This window comes from Cherax quadricarinatus, chromosome 19, assembly GCF_038502225.1.
Source record: "Cherax quadricarinatus isolate ZL_2023a chromosome 19, ASM3850222v1, whole genome shotgun sequence".
Taxonomy (NCBI): Eukaryota; Metazoa; Arthropoda; class Malacostraca; order Decapoda; family Parastacidae; genus Cherax; species Cherax quadricarinatus.
The window spans coordinates 27,002,627-27,020,252 of record NC_091310.1 but is presented as its reverse complement, the minus strand read 5'-3'; the positions used below and the strand labels follow the sequence as shown (position 1 = coordinate 27,020,252).

At 42.6% G+C, this 17,626-nt stretch overlaps 1 protein-coding gene across 3 annotated transcripts in view; it reads right to left on the bottom strand.

The window, feature by feature from the left end:
• The window catches only part of LOC128688283 (uncharacterized bromodomain-containing protein 10), a 311,849-nt gene that overhangs the window by 54,581 nt on the left and 239,642 nt on the right, over positions 1–17,626 (bottom strand). For all 3 annotated transcript variants that reach the window (XM_070086577.1, XM_070086576.1, XM_070086578.1), the window contains one exon: positions 16,636–16,790. In XM_070086577.1, coding sequence (XP_069942678.1) covers positions 16,636–16,790 — 155 coding nt within the window. The remainder of the gene's footprint in view (positions 1–16,635; positions 16,791–17,626) is intronic.

Here is a 17,626-nt window from a genome sequence, read left to right as displayed (position 1 = left end):
CTGTTTGGCATTTTCTTCCAGAACAGGCCTTATCACACTGTGTATGCCACTACGATTCTTAAATCTCTCAAACCAACCTTTGCTGGCTTTAAATTCACCAACATGAGCACTAGTTCCAGGCGTTTTTCCCTGTTCACCTGGGTGTTAGTCGACTGGTGTGGGTTGCATCCTGGGAGACAAGATTAAGGACCCCAATGGAAATAAGTTAGACAGTCTTCGATGACACTGACTTTTTTGGGTTATCCTAGGGTGGCTAACCCTCTGGGGTTAAATTGTTTCTTGGTATTCTCAATAAGCCACACCAACAACGGTGCTACAGCAGCAGCAGCAGCTGACAGTGCTACAGCAGCAGCAGACGGTGGTACAGCAGCAGCAGACGGTGGTACAGCAGCAGCAGCAGCTGACGGTGGTACAGCAGCAGCAGCTGACGGTGCTACAGCAGCAGCAGCAGCAGCAGCTGACAGTGCTACAGCAGCAGCAGCAGCAGCTGACAGTGCTACAGCAGCAGCAGCAGCAGCTGACAGTGCTACAGCAGCAGCTGACAGTGCTACAGCAGCAGCTGACAGTGCTACAGCAGCAGCTGACAGTGCTACAGCAGCAGCTGACAGTGCTACAGCAGCAGCAGACTGTACTACAGCAGCAGCAGCATCTGACGGTGCTACAGCAGCTGACAGTGCTACAGCAGCAGCAGCATCAGCAGTTGACCATGGTACCACAGTATTTCGATAATATTTCTCACCCTGGCCTGGTGGTTAACGCTCTCGCTTCACACGGTGAGGGCCTGGGTTCGATTCCCAGCCAGAGTAGAAACATTGGACGTGTTTCTTTCCACCTGTTGTCTATGTTCCCCATCAGTAAACTGGGTACCTGGGTGTTAGTCGACTGGTGTGGGTCGCATCCTGGGACACTGACCTAAGGAGGCCTGGTCACAGACCGGGCCGCGGGGGCGTTGACCCCCGGAACTCACTCCAGATAAACTCCAGAAACAGGGTTGGCACTAGAAGCTTTCTTGGGGCCCATGGTCACTTATTTTGCAGATAAAATCACCAAAAACGCTGTAATAATACGAAATGTTCCGATTGTATGCTTGGATGTTACCGCAGAGGCTGGCTTGTAAACAATGCCACTGGCGGAACATGTGAGGCTGGCTCAGGCCGCACATTAGACGCGTCTCGGACGAAAAGTGTTGAGCGGGTTTTTTAGCGGTATGCGAGGCAAAATCTTAGCGATAAAATGTATCGGTATGCAGACTTAACGTTATGTGATGCCAACGGTATGCGGGGGTCCACTGTAATGGAAATCAAATTAATCCGTGTAGGACACCCCAAAGTATGAAAAAAAAAATTTTTTTACCACATGAAATATTAATTTTAATACACACAAACTGAAGAAGATATGCACAGTTACATGACACTTACCTTTATTGAAGATCTGGTGATAAATGATGGGATGGGAGGAGGGGAGAGTGTTGACGGTCTTAGTGTTTAGAAGGGGAATCCCCTTCCATTAGGACTTGAGGTGGCAAGTCCTTTTCCAGGGTTACTTCCCTTCCCTTTAAATCTCTCAAACCAACCTTTGCTGGCCTTAAATTCACTCACATCACCACTAGTTGCTGGCATTTTTTTAATTAAATCGTCATGCAACTTCCTAGCCTTTTCACATATGATCGCTTGAGAGATGCTATCTCCTGCTATCTGTTTTTCGTTTATCCACACCAATAACAGTCTCTCAACATCTTCAAGTACTTGCCATCTCAGTTTTGAAAACATAGTTGCACCTTTGGCAAGAACAGCTTCCTTGACTGCCGTTTTCTTGCCCACAATAGTAGCGATGGTTGATTGGGGTTTTGTGTACAACCTGGCCAGCTCGGAGACACGCACTCCACTTTCATACTTAGCAATGATCTCTTTCTTCATATCCATAGTAATTCTCACCCTTTTTGCTGTAGGGTTGGCACTAGAAGCTTTCTTGGGGCCCATGGTGACTTATTTTGCAGGTGCAATCACTAAAAAGGCTGTGATAATATGAAATGTTCCGATTGTATGCTTGGAAGCAACTGCGGTGGCTGGCTGGCTTGTAAACACTGGCCAGAAGTGGACGCGTTTCAGACGGAAGGAATAGTGTTGGTCGAGTTTTTTAGCTCTAGTCGAGGCAAAATTTTTGCGTTAAAATGTATCGCTAGTCGGATTTATCGTTAATCGATGCTATCGTTGGTTGAGGGTCCACTGTACAAATTTATAGACGAAATATATAGTCTTGGAGATTGCTTGATACTGAGATCCATCGCTAATCCCTTTACAATGAACTTCTATTGTACTTCTTCCATTTTCCTCTTCCAAGTGCTGCTGCACTTCTATCCTGTATTATAGGGTGAACAATAAAGTACAAATTTGCACAAACATGTAGTCTTGGAGACTTGAAAAGCTAGTACTGAGTTAGCTGTAAGAAGGAGACTGAGATGCTTGACACTGAGATACTGCGCTGCCCATTTCCATACAATACTGACTCGTCGGAGAGCCCATCATAACTCTGAGTTGTCGGTAAACAAGTACGTCAGTAAGTGAGGATAGGCTGTACCTTCTACCTCTGTTTTTACCACAAGAAGTGGACATCAACAGCTTTTTACCCCTGATTAGCATAGTGACTGAAGTGAACTAGAGTGATGATAGTGGAGAGGAATATATGTATAAGGAGAGTGCTGATGCCAGTGATGGTGACTCAGTATAATCCCCTATAAAATGAACACCAGTGTGGTGTTGCACTAGGTCTGGATCTCACTTGTGTGCTGTTGCTTTGTTCCATAGTAAGACATCTATGGAGCATGATACTGATGCAGAAGATTGTGATTGTGACATTAACGGTACTTTCATTGTTATCAGACAACGATGTGCAGCACCGAGACCAGCTATAACAACACCACCAGCAGTGACACCACCACCAGCAGTGACACCACCATCAGCAGTGACACCAATGGCAAATATTATATACCCACTGATCAACAGGGCGTGGAACTGGCAGGAAAGCACATGTACTTCATTTGTACCAAATGTTTTACAGTTTGATGATGGTAATCATGGAATTCAGCCAAATTGTCCTATAACAAATGATTCCACGGAGCTTGACTACTTCCAATAATTCTTTGATGACACCTTAATGAACAATATTGTTACTCAAACAAATAACTATTAGAAGTACACAGTTGCCAACTCTTATGTTCCACTGAATTCGTGGCTTCGATAATGGAAGGACACACATGTTGCAGAGATGTAATTGTTCTTGGCAGTAGTAATGCTAATGACACACATGCATAAGAAAATTTTTGCTAAGTATTGGATCACAGATAGACTTACAGCAACACCAGCTTTCAGTGTAATCACATCCATTGATCACTTTCTGTTGTTGCTGCGTATGTTGCACTTCTCTGGTAAAATCAATCCTCAAAGACACAATATGCTTTACAAAATACGGGAAGTGATTATGTATCTGAAACAAATTCATCGAGTACTTCCATCCATTTAAGAACGTTGTCACAGATGAGTTTCTGATTTTATTCATATTAAGACTGTCCTTCAAGCATACAACATCGGTTTGGTATCAAACTATTTGTGATGCGATTGTGAAACTGGAATAGTCCTAGACATTACTGTGTATACAGGAAAACAAACTAATGAAAATACATGTGGCATGTTAGGAGAGACTGGTGCAGTTGTGAAGAATCTGATGGAGACATATCTACATAAGGGGCACCCTATTCACAAATACAGTGGACCCCCGCATAACGATATTAATCTGTTCCTGAGAGCTCATTGTTATGCGAAATTATCGTTATGCAAATGAATTTTCCCCATAAGAAATAATGGAAATCAAATTCGTTGGATTCGTTCGGATTCGTTGGACAATAAAGCAGACTGGGTTGTAGGTGCCCTTATCAAACACAAACAATAAATATAAATCAGGAACGTACACGGTAAGCTGTCCAATATACAGGTACAGTTAGAAATAGAAATACAAATAGCTAGAGCTTCATTTAAGGAGGTTATTAATAAAGTATTCAAGAGGTTGCTAGTAGAATTAGAATAAATCAACCATTCAAATCATTATGAAGCCCTGTGTAGTCTGCAGTCAATCGAACAAACGGGCTTCCACATGGGTAAATTGTCATTTTTGTGGAAATTGGTGTCACGCCCCTTGTGCAAATATCCAAGAACTAGCTACAAGTAGTATTAACCCTTTCAGGGTCCGTCCCGTAGATCTACGGCTTTACGGTGAGTGTCCAAACCGTAGATCTACGCCATGAGCTCAGCTCACTCTGATAAACTGTGAGTGGTACATTTGGGCCTAGATATGAGAGAATACATCTATGTGGTATGTGTGCACCACATAAAACAGATCCTGCAGCACACTGTGTATAATGAGAGAAAAAAACTGAAATCATGATTTTTCGATTAAAACAGCAACTTTGCAGTGTTTTTTTGTATGTTTTTTATAGTTGTATTTGCGATTTCTTGGTCTCATTTGATAGAATGGAAGACATATTACAGAAATAGAGATGGCTGGAAATGGCTTGAAACTGAGCTCAAAGTAGCGGAAATGTTAAATTTTTGCCAATATTCAAGAGTAAACAAATGACCTCACACGTCTAATACACGTCAGCTGGTGGGTCTAATATACATTCACAAATATGGTGATGATATTTATACAATTATTACAGTACTGCATAACAGTAAAACTTCTATTTTTTGGTGTGAATAAAAATTCATTATGTGAATAAAAAATCAAAATGGAATTTATTTGTAAAGCCTCAAAACATAACTAATGAACAGAGGAAATGTTAGTTTAGTGCCAGGAATGCCTACATTGTTTATTCTGGACCCTATTTTGAAATTGGAATATTTTGAACTTTGTGTTAAATTGGCCAAATTAACAATTTCCGATCACTTTATTTTGTAGTTGAAAGAGTTGACTTGGCGATTTCTTGTGCTCAATCGATAGAATAGAAGTAATACTAGTGAAATAGCTAAGAATTTGGTTGATTGGAATAATGTAATTGGCCTAAAATGGGAGTCAAAGTCGGCAAAATCTCCGATTCGTAAATATCGCTGACACATCAAAATTCGCGAGAACATAATTTCGTCAATTTTCCACCAAATTTCGTACTTTTTGTTTTATTACCTTCACAAAAAGATTCTCTATGATTTCATAAGAAAAAATAACAATTTTTTTTTTTGAAAATTCTTGGACACTGGTGCGTGACTCCAGATTTGGGCCTTGGACCCTGAAAGGGTTAAGACAGGGAAGTGTTTTTGGGTATGTCCAAATCAGATAAATCTGTGGACTAATCTCACATTGGTATTAAAAGAGGATAACATCAAAGCTGCTTTCATAGAAAACCTGGAAGCTTTCTACAACAGATGGGAACATAAAAAGTCTGGGCTGAATGGTACTGCCCTTGATACTGGCCATGTAGTCAGAAACTGTAAGGCTGGAGGTGATGCCCTGGTAGTCAGTAAATGTGGGGCTGATAGTGCTGTCCTGGGAGACAGTAATGGTGAAGCTGGAGGTGCTGTCCTGGGAGACAGTAATGGTGAAGCTGGAGGTGCTGTCCTGGGAGACAGTAATGGTGAAGCTGGAGATTTTGTCCAGGTAGTCGGGAATTTTACGCAGGAAGGAATACATATAAATGACCTCATAGGGGACAGGAGCCGTAGTGGGGAAACAAGTGTAGTCAAAGATAAGATAAAACCAATATTGCAAACTAGAAATACCACAGGAAATAGCAAACAAGAGGACTCCACTAGCAATAATGAGGATATATTACCAAAAACAACTGGTGGGAGCTCCATTGTTGGTGCTAGGGAGGATAGGAATAAGACAGGGAAACATACACCAACAGGGAATACAGTCACAGAAACCCAAGGCAAACAGAAACCAAGCCTGTGCACATACTATGCACTTGGTATCTGCAGGCATAGGAAATCTGGAAAAACAGACGGGACGTGCAACTATGACCACCCTAGAAAATGCCGTGCCCATATGACAACAGGAAAATGCAAACTCCCTTCCTGTAAGCTTTTTCACCCTGAAATGTGTACCTCTTCAGTACAGGAAAGACTGTGCTATAACTTAAATTGCCAGGCACACCATCTAAAGGGGACAAAAAGATACAAAACATCCAGGCCATGGGAAAACCTGGGTAGCCACAGCCACTAAGGAGGGAGAGGTTTTTTAGTGCCAGGAAGGAAAAAGAACTGGCAGGAAATGGCAGAAATCGTACACCAAATCCAGTCATTCCTGGAGTGGAACCACAGTCGATGGCCTCCACTCCAAACCAACAGATACAGATACTAATGCCGGAAAAAAAATCCCCCCCCCCCAGTACCAACAATACCACCAGTCCGATGACATTCTTCTTTGCAAATATACAGGGTCTAAAGCCAGCAACAAACAACAAAATACCTTTCATCCGTGGACTGCTTGCAGAGGCAAAGGCAATGTTCGCGGCTTTCACTGAGACCCACATAAAGGATCACTTGGACAACGAAATATGGATCCCAGGTTACAACCTATACAGATGTGACAGAGTGAACAGGCAAAAGGGGGGGGGGAAGGGTTTGGCCTGTACAATGCAGAGTCACTTGTTTGCACAGAACTGCTTAATGCCTCAAATGATGTAGTGGAAGTTTTAGCAGTAAAGGTCGAGAACCAAAACCTAGTCATTGTGGTAGTCTACAAGCCTCCAGATGCAACATCCCAGCAATTCCAGGAACAGCTGTTAAAAATTGACCAGTCTGGAAAATCTTCCAGCTCCTGCACCCAACATCTTGCTCCTGGAGGATTTCAACTTAAGGCACCTAAAATGGAGGAATATAGCAAATAATATTGTTGCAGTAATAACACCAGGAGGTAGCTGAAAACTCACACTCACACGAGCTTTTAAATCTCTGCACAAAATTCAATTTAAACCAGCAAATAATAGAGCCTACTAGACTGGAGAATACACTAGACCTCATCTTCACTAACAATGATGATCTGATAAGAAATGTCACCATATCAAAAACAATATACTCAGATCACAACATAATTGAGGTTCAGACATGTATGCATGGAGCCCCAGACCGACATAATGAGATTAGTCACGAGGGAGCATTCACCAAATTCAACTTCAATAACAAAAACATAAAGTGGGACCAAGTAAACCAAGTCCTAACCGATATAAGCTGGGAAGATATACTAAGCAACACAGACCCCAACTTATGCCTAGAACAGATTAACTTGGTGGCACTCGATGTATGCACAAGGCTTATTCCTCTACGAAAAAGGAGGAGTAGATGTAAAATAGAAAGAGACAGGAGCTCCCTTTACAGGCGACGGAAAAGAATAACAGAGCGGCTAAAAGAGGTCAATATATCTGAAATGCGTAGGGAGACACTGGTCAGAGAAATAGCAAGCATCGAACTTAAGCTAAAGGAATCTTATAGGAGTCAGGAATCGCGGGAAGAACTAAAAGCCATAAATGAAATCGAAAGAAACCCAAAGTATTTCTTCTCCTATGCCAAATCAAAGTCGAGAACAACGTCCAGTATTGGGCCCCTACTTAAACAAGATGGGTCCTACACAGATGACAGCAAGGAAATGAGTGAGCTACTCAAGTCCCAATATGACTCAGTTTTTAGCAAGCCGCTAACCAGACTGAGAGTCGAAGATCAAAATGAATTTTTTATGAGAGCGCCACAAAATTTGATTAACACAAGCCTATCCGATGTTATCCTGACGCCAAATGACTTCAAACAGGCGATAAATGACATGCCCATGCACTCTGCCCCAGGGCCAGACTCATGGAACTCCGTGTTCATCAAGAACTGCAAGAAGCCCCTATCACGAGCCTTTTCCATCCTATGGAGAGGGAGCATGGACACGGGGGTCATCCCACAGTTACCAAAAACAACAGACATAGCCCCACTCCACAAAGGGGGCAGTAAAGCAACAACAAAGTACTACAGACCAATAGCACTAACATCCCATATCATAAAAATCTTTGAAAGGGTCCTAAGAAGCAAGATCACCACCCATCTAGAAACCCATCAGTTACACAACCCAGGGCAACATGGGTTTAGAACAGGTCGCTCCTGTCTGTCTCAACTATTGGATCACTACGACAAGGTCCTAAATGCACTAGAAGACAAAAAGAATGCAGATGTAATATATACAGACTTTGCAAAAGCCTTCAACAAGTGTGACCATGGCGTAATAGCGCACAAAATGCGTACTAAAGGAATAACAGGAAAAGTCGGTCGATGGATCTATAATTTCCTCACTAACAGAACACAGAGTAGTCGTCAACAGAGTAAAGTCTGAGGCAGCTACGGTGAAAAGCTCTGTTCCACAAGGCACAGTACTCGCTCCCATCTTGTTCCTCATCCTCATATCCGACATAGACAAGGATGTCAGCCACAGCACCGTGTCTTCCTTTGCAGATGACACCCGAATCTGCATGACAGTGTCTTCCATTGCAGACACTGCAAGGCTCCAGGCGGACATCAACCAAATCTTTCAGTGGGCTGCAGAAAACAATATGAAGTTCAACGATGAGAAATTTCAATTACTCAGATACGGTAAACACGAGGAAATTAAATCTTCATCAGAGTACAAAACAAATTCTGGCCACAAAATAGAGCGAAACACCAACGTCAAAGACCTGGGAGTGATCATGTCGGAGGATCTCACCTTCAAGGACCATAACATTGTATCAATCGCATCTGCTAGAAAAATGACAGGATGGATAATGAGAACCTTCAAAACTAGGGAGGCCAAGCCCATGATGACACTATTCAGGTCACTTGTTCTATCTAGGCTGGAATATTGCTGCACACTAACAGCACCTTTCAAGGCAGGTGAAATTGCTGACCTAGAAAATGTACAGAGAACCTTCACGGCGCGCATAACGGAGATAAAACACCTCAATTACTGGGAGCGCTTGAGGTTCCTAAACCTGTATTCCCTTCCTGGAACGCAGGCGGGAGAGATACATGATTATATACACCTGGAAAATCCTAGAGGGACTAGTACCGAACTTGCACACGAAAATCACTCACTACGAAAGCAAAAGACTTGGCAGACGATGCAACATCCCCCCAATGAAAAGCAGGGGTGTCACTAGGAGGTTAAAGAGACCATACAATAAGTGTCAGGGGCCCGAGACTGTTCAACTGCCTCCCAGCATACATAAGGGGGATTACCAACAGACCCCTGGCAGTCTTCAAGCTGGCACTGGACAAGCACCTAAAGTCGGTTCCTGACCAGCCGGGCTGTGGCTCGTACGTTGGTTTGCGTGCAGCCAGCAGTAACAGCCTGGTTGATCAGGCTCTGATCCACCAGGAGGCCTGGTCACAGACCGGGCCGCGGGGGCGTTGACCCCCGAAACTCTCTCCAGGTAAACTCCAGGTAGGACACCAAAAAGTATGAAAAAAAAATTTTTACCACATGAAATATACATTTTCCTACACACAAAAAGGATACATGCACAATAGTAGAGTAGTACATGCACAATATATATTGTGCATGTACTAGTCTACTAAATAAAGAATAAATGACACTTACCTTTATTGAAGATGCAGCAATGACTGATGAGACACTGTGTCCTGGGAGTGCCTTTTCCACTGAGTACTGTAGGTCCTGTTTGGCATTTTCTTCCAGAACAGGCCTTATCACACTGTGTATGCCACTACGATTCTTAAATCTCTCAAACCAACCTTTGCTGGCTTTAAATTCACCAATATGAGTACTAGTTCCAGGCATTTTTCCCTGTTCTCCTGGGTGTTAGTCGACTGGTGTGGGTTGCATCCTGGGAGACAAGATTAAGGACCCCAATGGAAATAAGTTAGACAGTCTTCGATGACACTGACTTTTTTGGGTTATCCTGGGTGGCTAACCCTCCGGGGTTAATTGTTTCTTGGTATTCTCAATAAGCCACACCAACAACGGTGCTACAGCAGCAGCAGCAGCAGCAGCTGACAGTGCTACAGCAGCAGCAGACGGTGCTACAGCAGCAGCAGACGGCACTACAGCAGCAGCAGCAGACGGCACTACAGCAGCAGCAGCAGCTGACGGTGGAACAGCAGCAGCAGCAGCAGCAGCTGACGGTTCTACAGCAGCAGCAGCAGCAGCTGACGGTTCTACAGCAGCAGCAGCAGCTGACAGTGCTACAGCAGCAGCAGCTGACAGTGCAGCAGCAGCAGCTGACAGTGCTACAGCAGCAGCAGCTGACAGTGCTACAGCAGCAGCAGCTGACAGTGCAGCAGCAGCAGCTGACAGTGCTACAGCAGCAGCAGACGGAGCAGCAGCTGACGGTGCTACAGCAGCAGCAGCAGCAGCTGACAGTGCTGCAGCAGCAGCAGCAGCTGACAGTGCAGCAGCAGCAGCAGCAGCTGACAGTGCTACAGCAGCAGCAGCAGCAGATAACAGTGCTACAGCAGCAGCAGACGGTGCTACAGCAGCAGCAGACGGTACTACAGCAGCAGCAGCAGCAGCTGACGGTGGTACAGCAGCAGCAGCAGCTGACGGTGCTACAGCAGCAGCAGCAGCAGCTGACAGTGCTACAGCAGCAGCAGCATCAGCAGTTGACCATGGTACCACAGTATTTCGATAATATTTCTCACCCTTTTTACCACAGGGTTGGCACTAGAAGCTTTCTTGGGGCCCATGGTCACTTATTTTGCAGATAAAATCACCAAAAATGCTGTAATAATACGAAATGCTCCGATTGTATGCTTGGATGTTACTGCGGAGGCTGGCTTGTAAACATTGCCACCAGCGGAACATGTGAGGCTGGCTTAGGCCTCACATAGACGCATCTCGGACGAATAGCGTTTAGCGAGTTTTTTAGCGCTATGCGAGGCAAAATTTTAGTGATAAAATGTATCGCTATGCAGATTTAACGTTATGTGATGCCAACGGTATGCGGGGGTCCACTGTAATTGATAGACTAGTTCCTCTCTTGCGATTTCCTCAACATGAACAACAGACATGTGGGACAGTAAGGAAATAGAAAACACATGCCATCATTCATTATTTCTAAATTTCAATGAAGTTCAGGTATTTCATACCAATGATGTAAACCCAAATTGCAGATTTCCATCTAGCTTTTGTAAGGCAGATAATAGCAAAATACCAGGTGAAGGCTCAGTCAACATGTCACTGCCATGGCAGTGAAATTGATCCATTTTGGCTAAAGCCTCGTGCACACTTCCCTGATACCATTCCTGCGACAGACAAGAAGAAAAAAGCACAGAAACAGTCTTATGTATGTCTTCACACAACTACAAAGCCACACAAGAGAACAGATACATGATTTATCTGTGAAATTCCACTGTGCCTCAAGTCACGTTTTGAGAAATATACATACCTTGAAACAGCTGTAATATGACAAATTTTGTACATAGTTGAATGACAAACAATTATTATGGTGCAGTGTCCTTCCCAAGCTATTTATGCTATTACGTATTAGTGACTGAAGTCAGGATATTTTCATTGCAAAATGTAGTAATTAGTGTTAACCAGTGCATACAAAAAAAAAAAAATGAAAATAGCATTTGAACTAGCTTAGAAAAACTGGAAACTAAAAAAAAAAAATAATTGGCACTTGAGTGCTTATGTTACCAACAATGTCAATTTTGGCCAGCTTCAACACATCATAAAATGATAAGTTTTGATCAAATTCCACTCATTTTAGTCTTATTCAGTTTGGAAAAAATAAACTATCAAATGGTAAGATTTTTTTTTTTTTTTCAAAATCTTCCCACATACAGGATTTTTTTTTTTCCAGGGGTCTCTCACAATTAAGGGGTTAAAAAAATCACCAAGGATTGTAGTTTAACAGAAAAACATATGCTGAAGGGTTTAAGTATTGCATCATAGCACATACATCATCTTGCCCATAAACTGTAGGCTGATTTAATGACAGTCCTGATGCAAGTTCAAGGATTTTAAGTAGTAGGTTATAGGGCTCACCATTATTAAAAGTAAAATGCAGTTTTGCAGACTTCTGAATAGGGTTAAACCTGGAACATCAGGGGACAACTAGTCCCTAGGAAATCTAAGCAAAATAACTCTCAGAAACTGTCACATCAACAAATATGACTATTTTTGCATCAGCAATGTCTATGCTGGAAGCTGTGGTAGGAGAGTATTTGCTCTTCAGTATCTGCACCTTCTTCTAAACTGTGCTGAAATATGTAGTGGTTTTAAAAGTAGAGATATACACACCAACAAGAACATTCGTCTCTGCTTATGTTTGTGCATGAGCCCTTCCTTTCTTGAAATCTAGATAGCAATCAGCTATGTGATTGTGCCCAGTGCTCTATCACATTACTTAGAATACAAGTTATTAGTGCTCCACTGTATTACCTAGTGTACTAGCCACTAGTACTCTACTAGTGTACAAGTTACGCACAGGTGCTCCATTATATCACATTTAACTCGCCATGTAACCCAGCGTACAAATTGGCGTAGTAATGGGAGACAGTAATGGTGAAGCTGGAGATTTTGTCCAGGTAGTCGGGAATTATACGCAGGAAGGATTACATATAAATGACCTCATAGGGGACAGGAGCCGTAGTAGGGAAACAAGTGTAGTAAAAGATAAGATAAAACCAATATTGCAAACTAGAAATACCACAGGAAATAGCAAACAAGAGGACTCCACTAGCAATAGTGAGGATATATTACCAAAAACAACTGGTGGGAGCTCCATTGTTGGTGCTAGGGAGGATAGGAATAAGACAGGGAAACATGCACCAACAGGGAATACAGTCACAGAAACCCAAGGCAAACGGAAACCAAGCCTGTGCACATACTATGCACTTGGTATCTGCAGGCATGGGAAATCTGGAAAAACAGACGGGACGTGCAACTATGACCACCCTAGAAAATGCCATGCCCATATGACAACAGGAAAATGCAAACTCCCTTCCGGTAAGCTTTTTCACCCTGAACTGTGTACCTCTTCAGTACAGGAAAGACTGTGCTATAACTTAAATTGCCAGGCACACCATCTAAAGGGGACAAAAAGATACAAAACATCCAGGCCATGGGAAAACCTGGGTAGCCACAGCCACTCAAGAGGGAGAGGTTTTTTAGTGCCAGGAAGAAAAAAAAACTGGCAGGAAATGGCAGAAATCGTACACTAAATCCAGTCATTCCTGGAGTGGAACCACAGTCGATGGCCTCCACTCCAAACCAACAGATACAGATACTAATGCCGGAAAAAAAATCCCCCCCCCCCCAGTACCAACAATACCACCAGTCCGATGACATTCTTCTTTGCAAATATACAGGGTCTAAAGCCAGCAACAAACAACAAAATACCTTTCATCCGTAGACTGCTTGCAGAGGCAAAGGCAATGTTCGTGGCTTTCACTGAGACCCACATAAAGGATCACTTGGACAACGAAATATGGATCCCAGGTTACAACCTATACAGATGGGACAGAGTGAACAGGCAAAAGGGGGGGGTTGGCCTGTACATTGCAGTCACTTGTTTGCACAGAACTGCTTAATGCCTCAAATGATGTAGTGGAAGTTTTAGCAGTAAAGGTCGAGAACCAAAACCTAGTCATTGTGATAGTCTACAAGCCTCCAGATGCAACATCCCAGCAATTCCAGGAACAGCTGTTAAAAATTGACCACTGTCTGGAAAATCTTCCAGCTCCTGCACCCAACATCTTGCTCCTGGGGGATTTCAACTTAAGGCACCTAAAATGGAGGAATATAGCAAATAATATTGTTGCAGTAATAACACCAGGAGGCAGCTCTGATGAAAACTCACACTCACACGAGCTTTTAAATCTCTGCACAAAATTCAATTTAAACCAGCAAATAATAGAGCCTACTAGACTGGAGAATACACTAGATCTCATCTTCACTAACAATGATGATCTGATAAGAAATGTCACCATATCAAAAAACAATATACTCAGATCACAACATAATTGAGGTTCAAACATGTATGCGTGGAGCCCCAGACCGACATAATGAGACTAGTCACGAGGGAGCATTCACCAAATTCAACTTCAATAACAAAAACAAAGTGGGACCAAGTAAACCAAGTCCTAACCGATATAAGCTGGGAAGATATACTAAGCAACACAGACCCCAACTTATGCCTAGAACAGATTAACTTGGTGGCACTCGATGTATGCACAAGGCTTATTCCTCTAAGAAAAAGGAGGAGTAGATGTAAAATAGAAAGAGACAGGCGCTCCTTTTACAGGCGACGGAAAAGAATAACAGAGAGGCTAAAAGAGGTCAATATATCTGAAATGCATAGGGAGACACTGGTCAGAGAAATAGCAAGCATCGAACTTATAGGAGTCAGGAATCGCGGGAAGAACTAAAAGTCATAAATGAAATTGAAAGAAACCCAAAGTATTTCTTCTCCTATGCCAAATCAAAGTCGAGAACAACGTCCAGTATTGGGCCCCTACTTAAACAAGATGGGTCCTACACAGATGACAGCAAGGAAATGAGTGAGCTACTCAAGTCCCAATATGACTCAGTTTTTAGCAAGCCGCTAACCAGACTGAGAGTCGAAGATCAAAATGAATTTTTTATGAGAGAGCCACAAAATTTGATTAACACAAGCCTATCCGATGTTATCCTGACGCCAAATGACTTCAAACAGGCGATAAATGACATGCCCATGCACTCTGCCCCAGGGCCAGACTCATGGAACTCCGTGTTCATCAAGAACTGCAAGAAGCCCCTATCACGAGCCTTTTCCATCCTATGGAGAGGGAGCATGGACACGGGGGTCGTCCCACAGTTACTAAAAACAACAGACAGAGCCCCACTCCACAAAGGGGGCAGTAAAGCAACAGCAAAGAACTACAGACCGATAGCACTAACATCCTGTATCATAAAAATCTTTGAAAGGGTCCTAAGAAGCAAGATCACCACCCATCTAGAAACCCATCAGTTACACAACCCAGGGCAACATGGGTTTAGAACAGGTCGCTCCTGTCTGTCTCAACTATTGGATCACTACGACAAGGTCCTAAATGCACTAGAAGACAAAAAGAATGCAGATGTAATATATACAGACTTTGCAAAAGCCTTCGACAAGTGTGACCATGGCGTAATAGTGCACAAAATGCGTACTAAAGGAATAACAGGAAAAGTCGGTCGATGGATCTATAATTTCCTCACTAACAGAACACAGAGTGTAGTCGTCAACAGAGTAAAGTCTGAGGCAGCTACGGTGAAAAGCTCTGTTCCACAAGGCACAGTACTCGCTCCCATCTTGTTCCTCATTCTCATATCCGACATAGACAAGTTTGTCAGCCACAGCACCGTGTCTTCCTTTGCAGATGACACCCGAATCTGCATGACAGTGTCTTCCATTGCAGACACTGCAAGGCTCCAGGTGGACATCAACCAAATCTTTCAGTGGGCTGCAGAAAACAATATGAAGTTCAACGATGAGAAATTTCAATTACTCAGATATGGTAAACACGAGGAAATTAAATCTTCATCAGAGTACAAAACAAATTCTGGCCACAAAATAGAGCGAAACACCAACGTCAAAGACCTGGGAGTGATCATGTCGGAGGATCTCACCTTCAAGGACCATAACATTGTATCAATCGCATCTGCTAGAAAAATGACAGGATGGATAATGAGAACCTTCAAAACTAGGGAGGCCAAGCCCATGATGACACTCTTCAGGTCACTTGTTCTATCTAGGCTGGAATATTGCTGCACACTAACAGCACCTTTTAAGGCAGGTGAAATTGCTGACCTAGAAAATGTACAGAGAACCTTCACGGCGCACATAACGGAGATAAAACACCTCAATTACTGGGAGCGCTTGAGGTTCCTAAACCTGTATTCCCTGGAATGCAGGCGGGAGAGATACATGATTATATACACCTGGAAAATCCTAGAGGGACTAGTACCGAACTTGCACACGAAGATCACTCACTACGAAAGCAGAAGACTTGGCAGATGATGCAACATCCCCCCAATGAAAAGCAGGGGTGTCACTAGCACGTTAAGAGACCATACAATAAGTGTCAGGGGCCCGAGACTGTTCAACTGCCTCCCAGCATACATAAGAGGGATTACCAACAGACCCCTGGCAGTCTTCAAGCTGGCACTGGACAAGCACCTAAAGTCGGTTCCTGACCAGCCGGGCTGTGGCTCGTACGTTGGTTTGCGTGCAGCCAGCAGCAACAGCCTGGTTGATCAGGCTCTGATCCACCAGGAGGCCTGGTCACAGACCAGGCCGCGGGGGCGTTGACCCCCGGAACTCTCTCCAGGTAAACTCCAGGTATACTTAATATATTTTACCAGTTTCTCTTTCCTTTCTTACCAGATGCTTCATAACTCATTGAAATGAAGAAACTGGGTAAAGATGATGATGACACTTTATTACATGTATAAATTTGGCCTTTTAAAGTTGGTCAAATACTGTACATGATAGATTTAATAAGCAAAATTTACTACTAGAGCAAAAATAAAAAATAAAGAAACTTTTAAGTTGGATTTCCTTTCTTCTTTGGGTGGAAAAAATAACACATTTATATTCAAGAAAAATGTAACTGACTGACCAACTATTGTAAGAAGAACCAATCTGCTCACCTCTTTTCAAAATCATTCCACTCGTGTCTTAGCTTTGTGCGTAGCCTTTTGGTAGCTGTCAGAAGTTTGGATTCCCATGGGCTCAACTCATTCAGCAAATTGCAGAGTGCATAATGCAGTTTCACCTCACAGGATGGACGTTTCTTTACTTCTTCCTGAAAGATATTTTTGTCCATGAGAAAATGGGTTTATGCACTGAGTGTGCACCATATAAAAAAAATGCTGCCCTATGCAGTGCATGATGGGAAAACAAAACTGTGACTGTGTATAGCTTAAAACAGCAACTTTGTAGTGTATTTCTGGATTTTTTTTTTTTATAATTTTATTATCAGTTTCTTGGTTTCATTTAACAGAATGAAAGATATATTACAGAAATATAAATTATTTTGATTGGTTTTAAGACTAATAGTAGTTTGAAATTGAAAAAGTAGCAGAAATATTAGATTTTTCTCAATATTCCAGAGGACACTAATGACGTTCCTCCTCTAATACGTATCCAACTGGCAGGTCTAATATGCATTCACGAATGCACTGACATTATTTATATAATTACAGTGGAACCTTGGTTTTTGTGATTAATCTGTTTGAAAAAGTCTGACGAAAACTGAATCACATGAAAACAGAAGCAACATTTCCTATAACAAATAATGAAAAATCCAATTAATCCGTTCCAGACACCCAAAAAATATTAACAAAAAATACATTTTATAGAGAATTTTCTCCAAGAATTGTCTCCAACTAGGGCATACAAACACTGAGGTTCCACTGTATTACAATAATGCAGTAGTCTGCATAACAGTAAATCTTCTATTTTTTCTGTGAATAAAAATTTAAAAAGAAAAGTAAGTGCATTATTATTATAATCAGAGAGAAGCGCTAAACCACAAGGGTTATACAGCGCAGCAGGGCAGGGAAGGATGCAGGGGTAATGGGTAGTAAGAGGGAAAGGGATGATTATTAGGTTATGAAGTGTTGCGGGGCAGTGGATAGT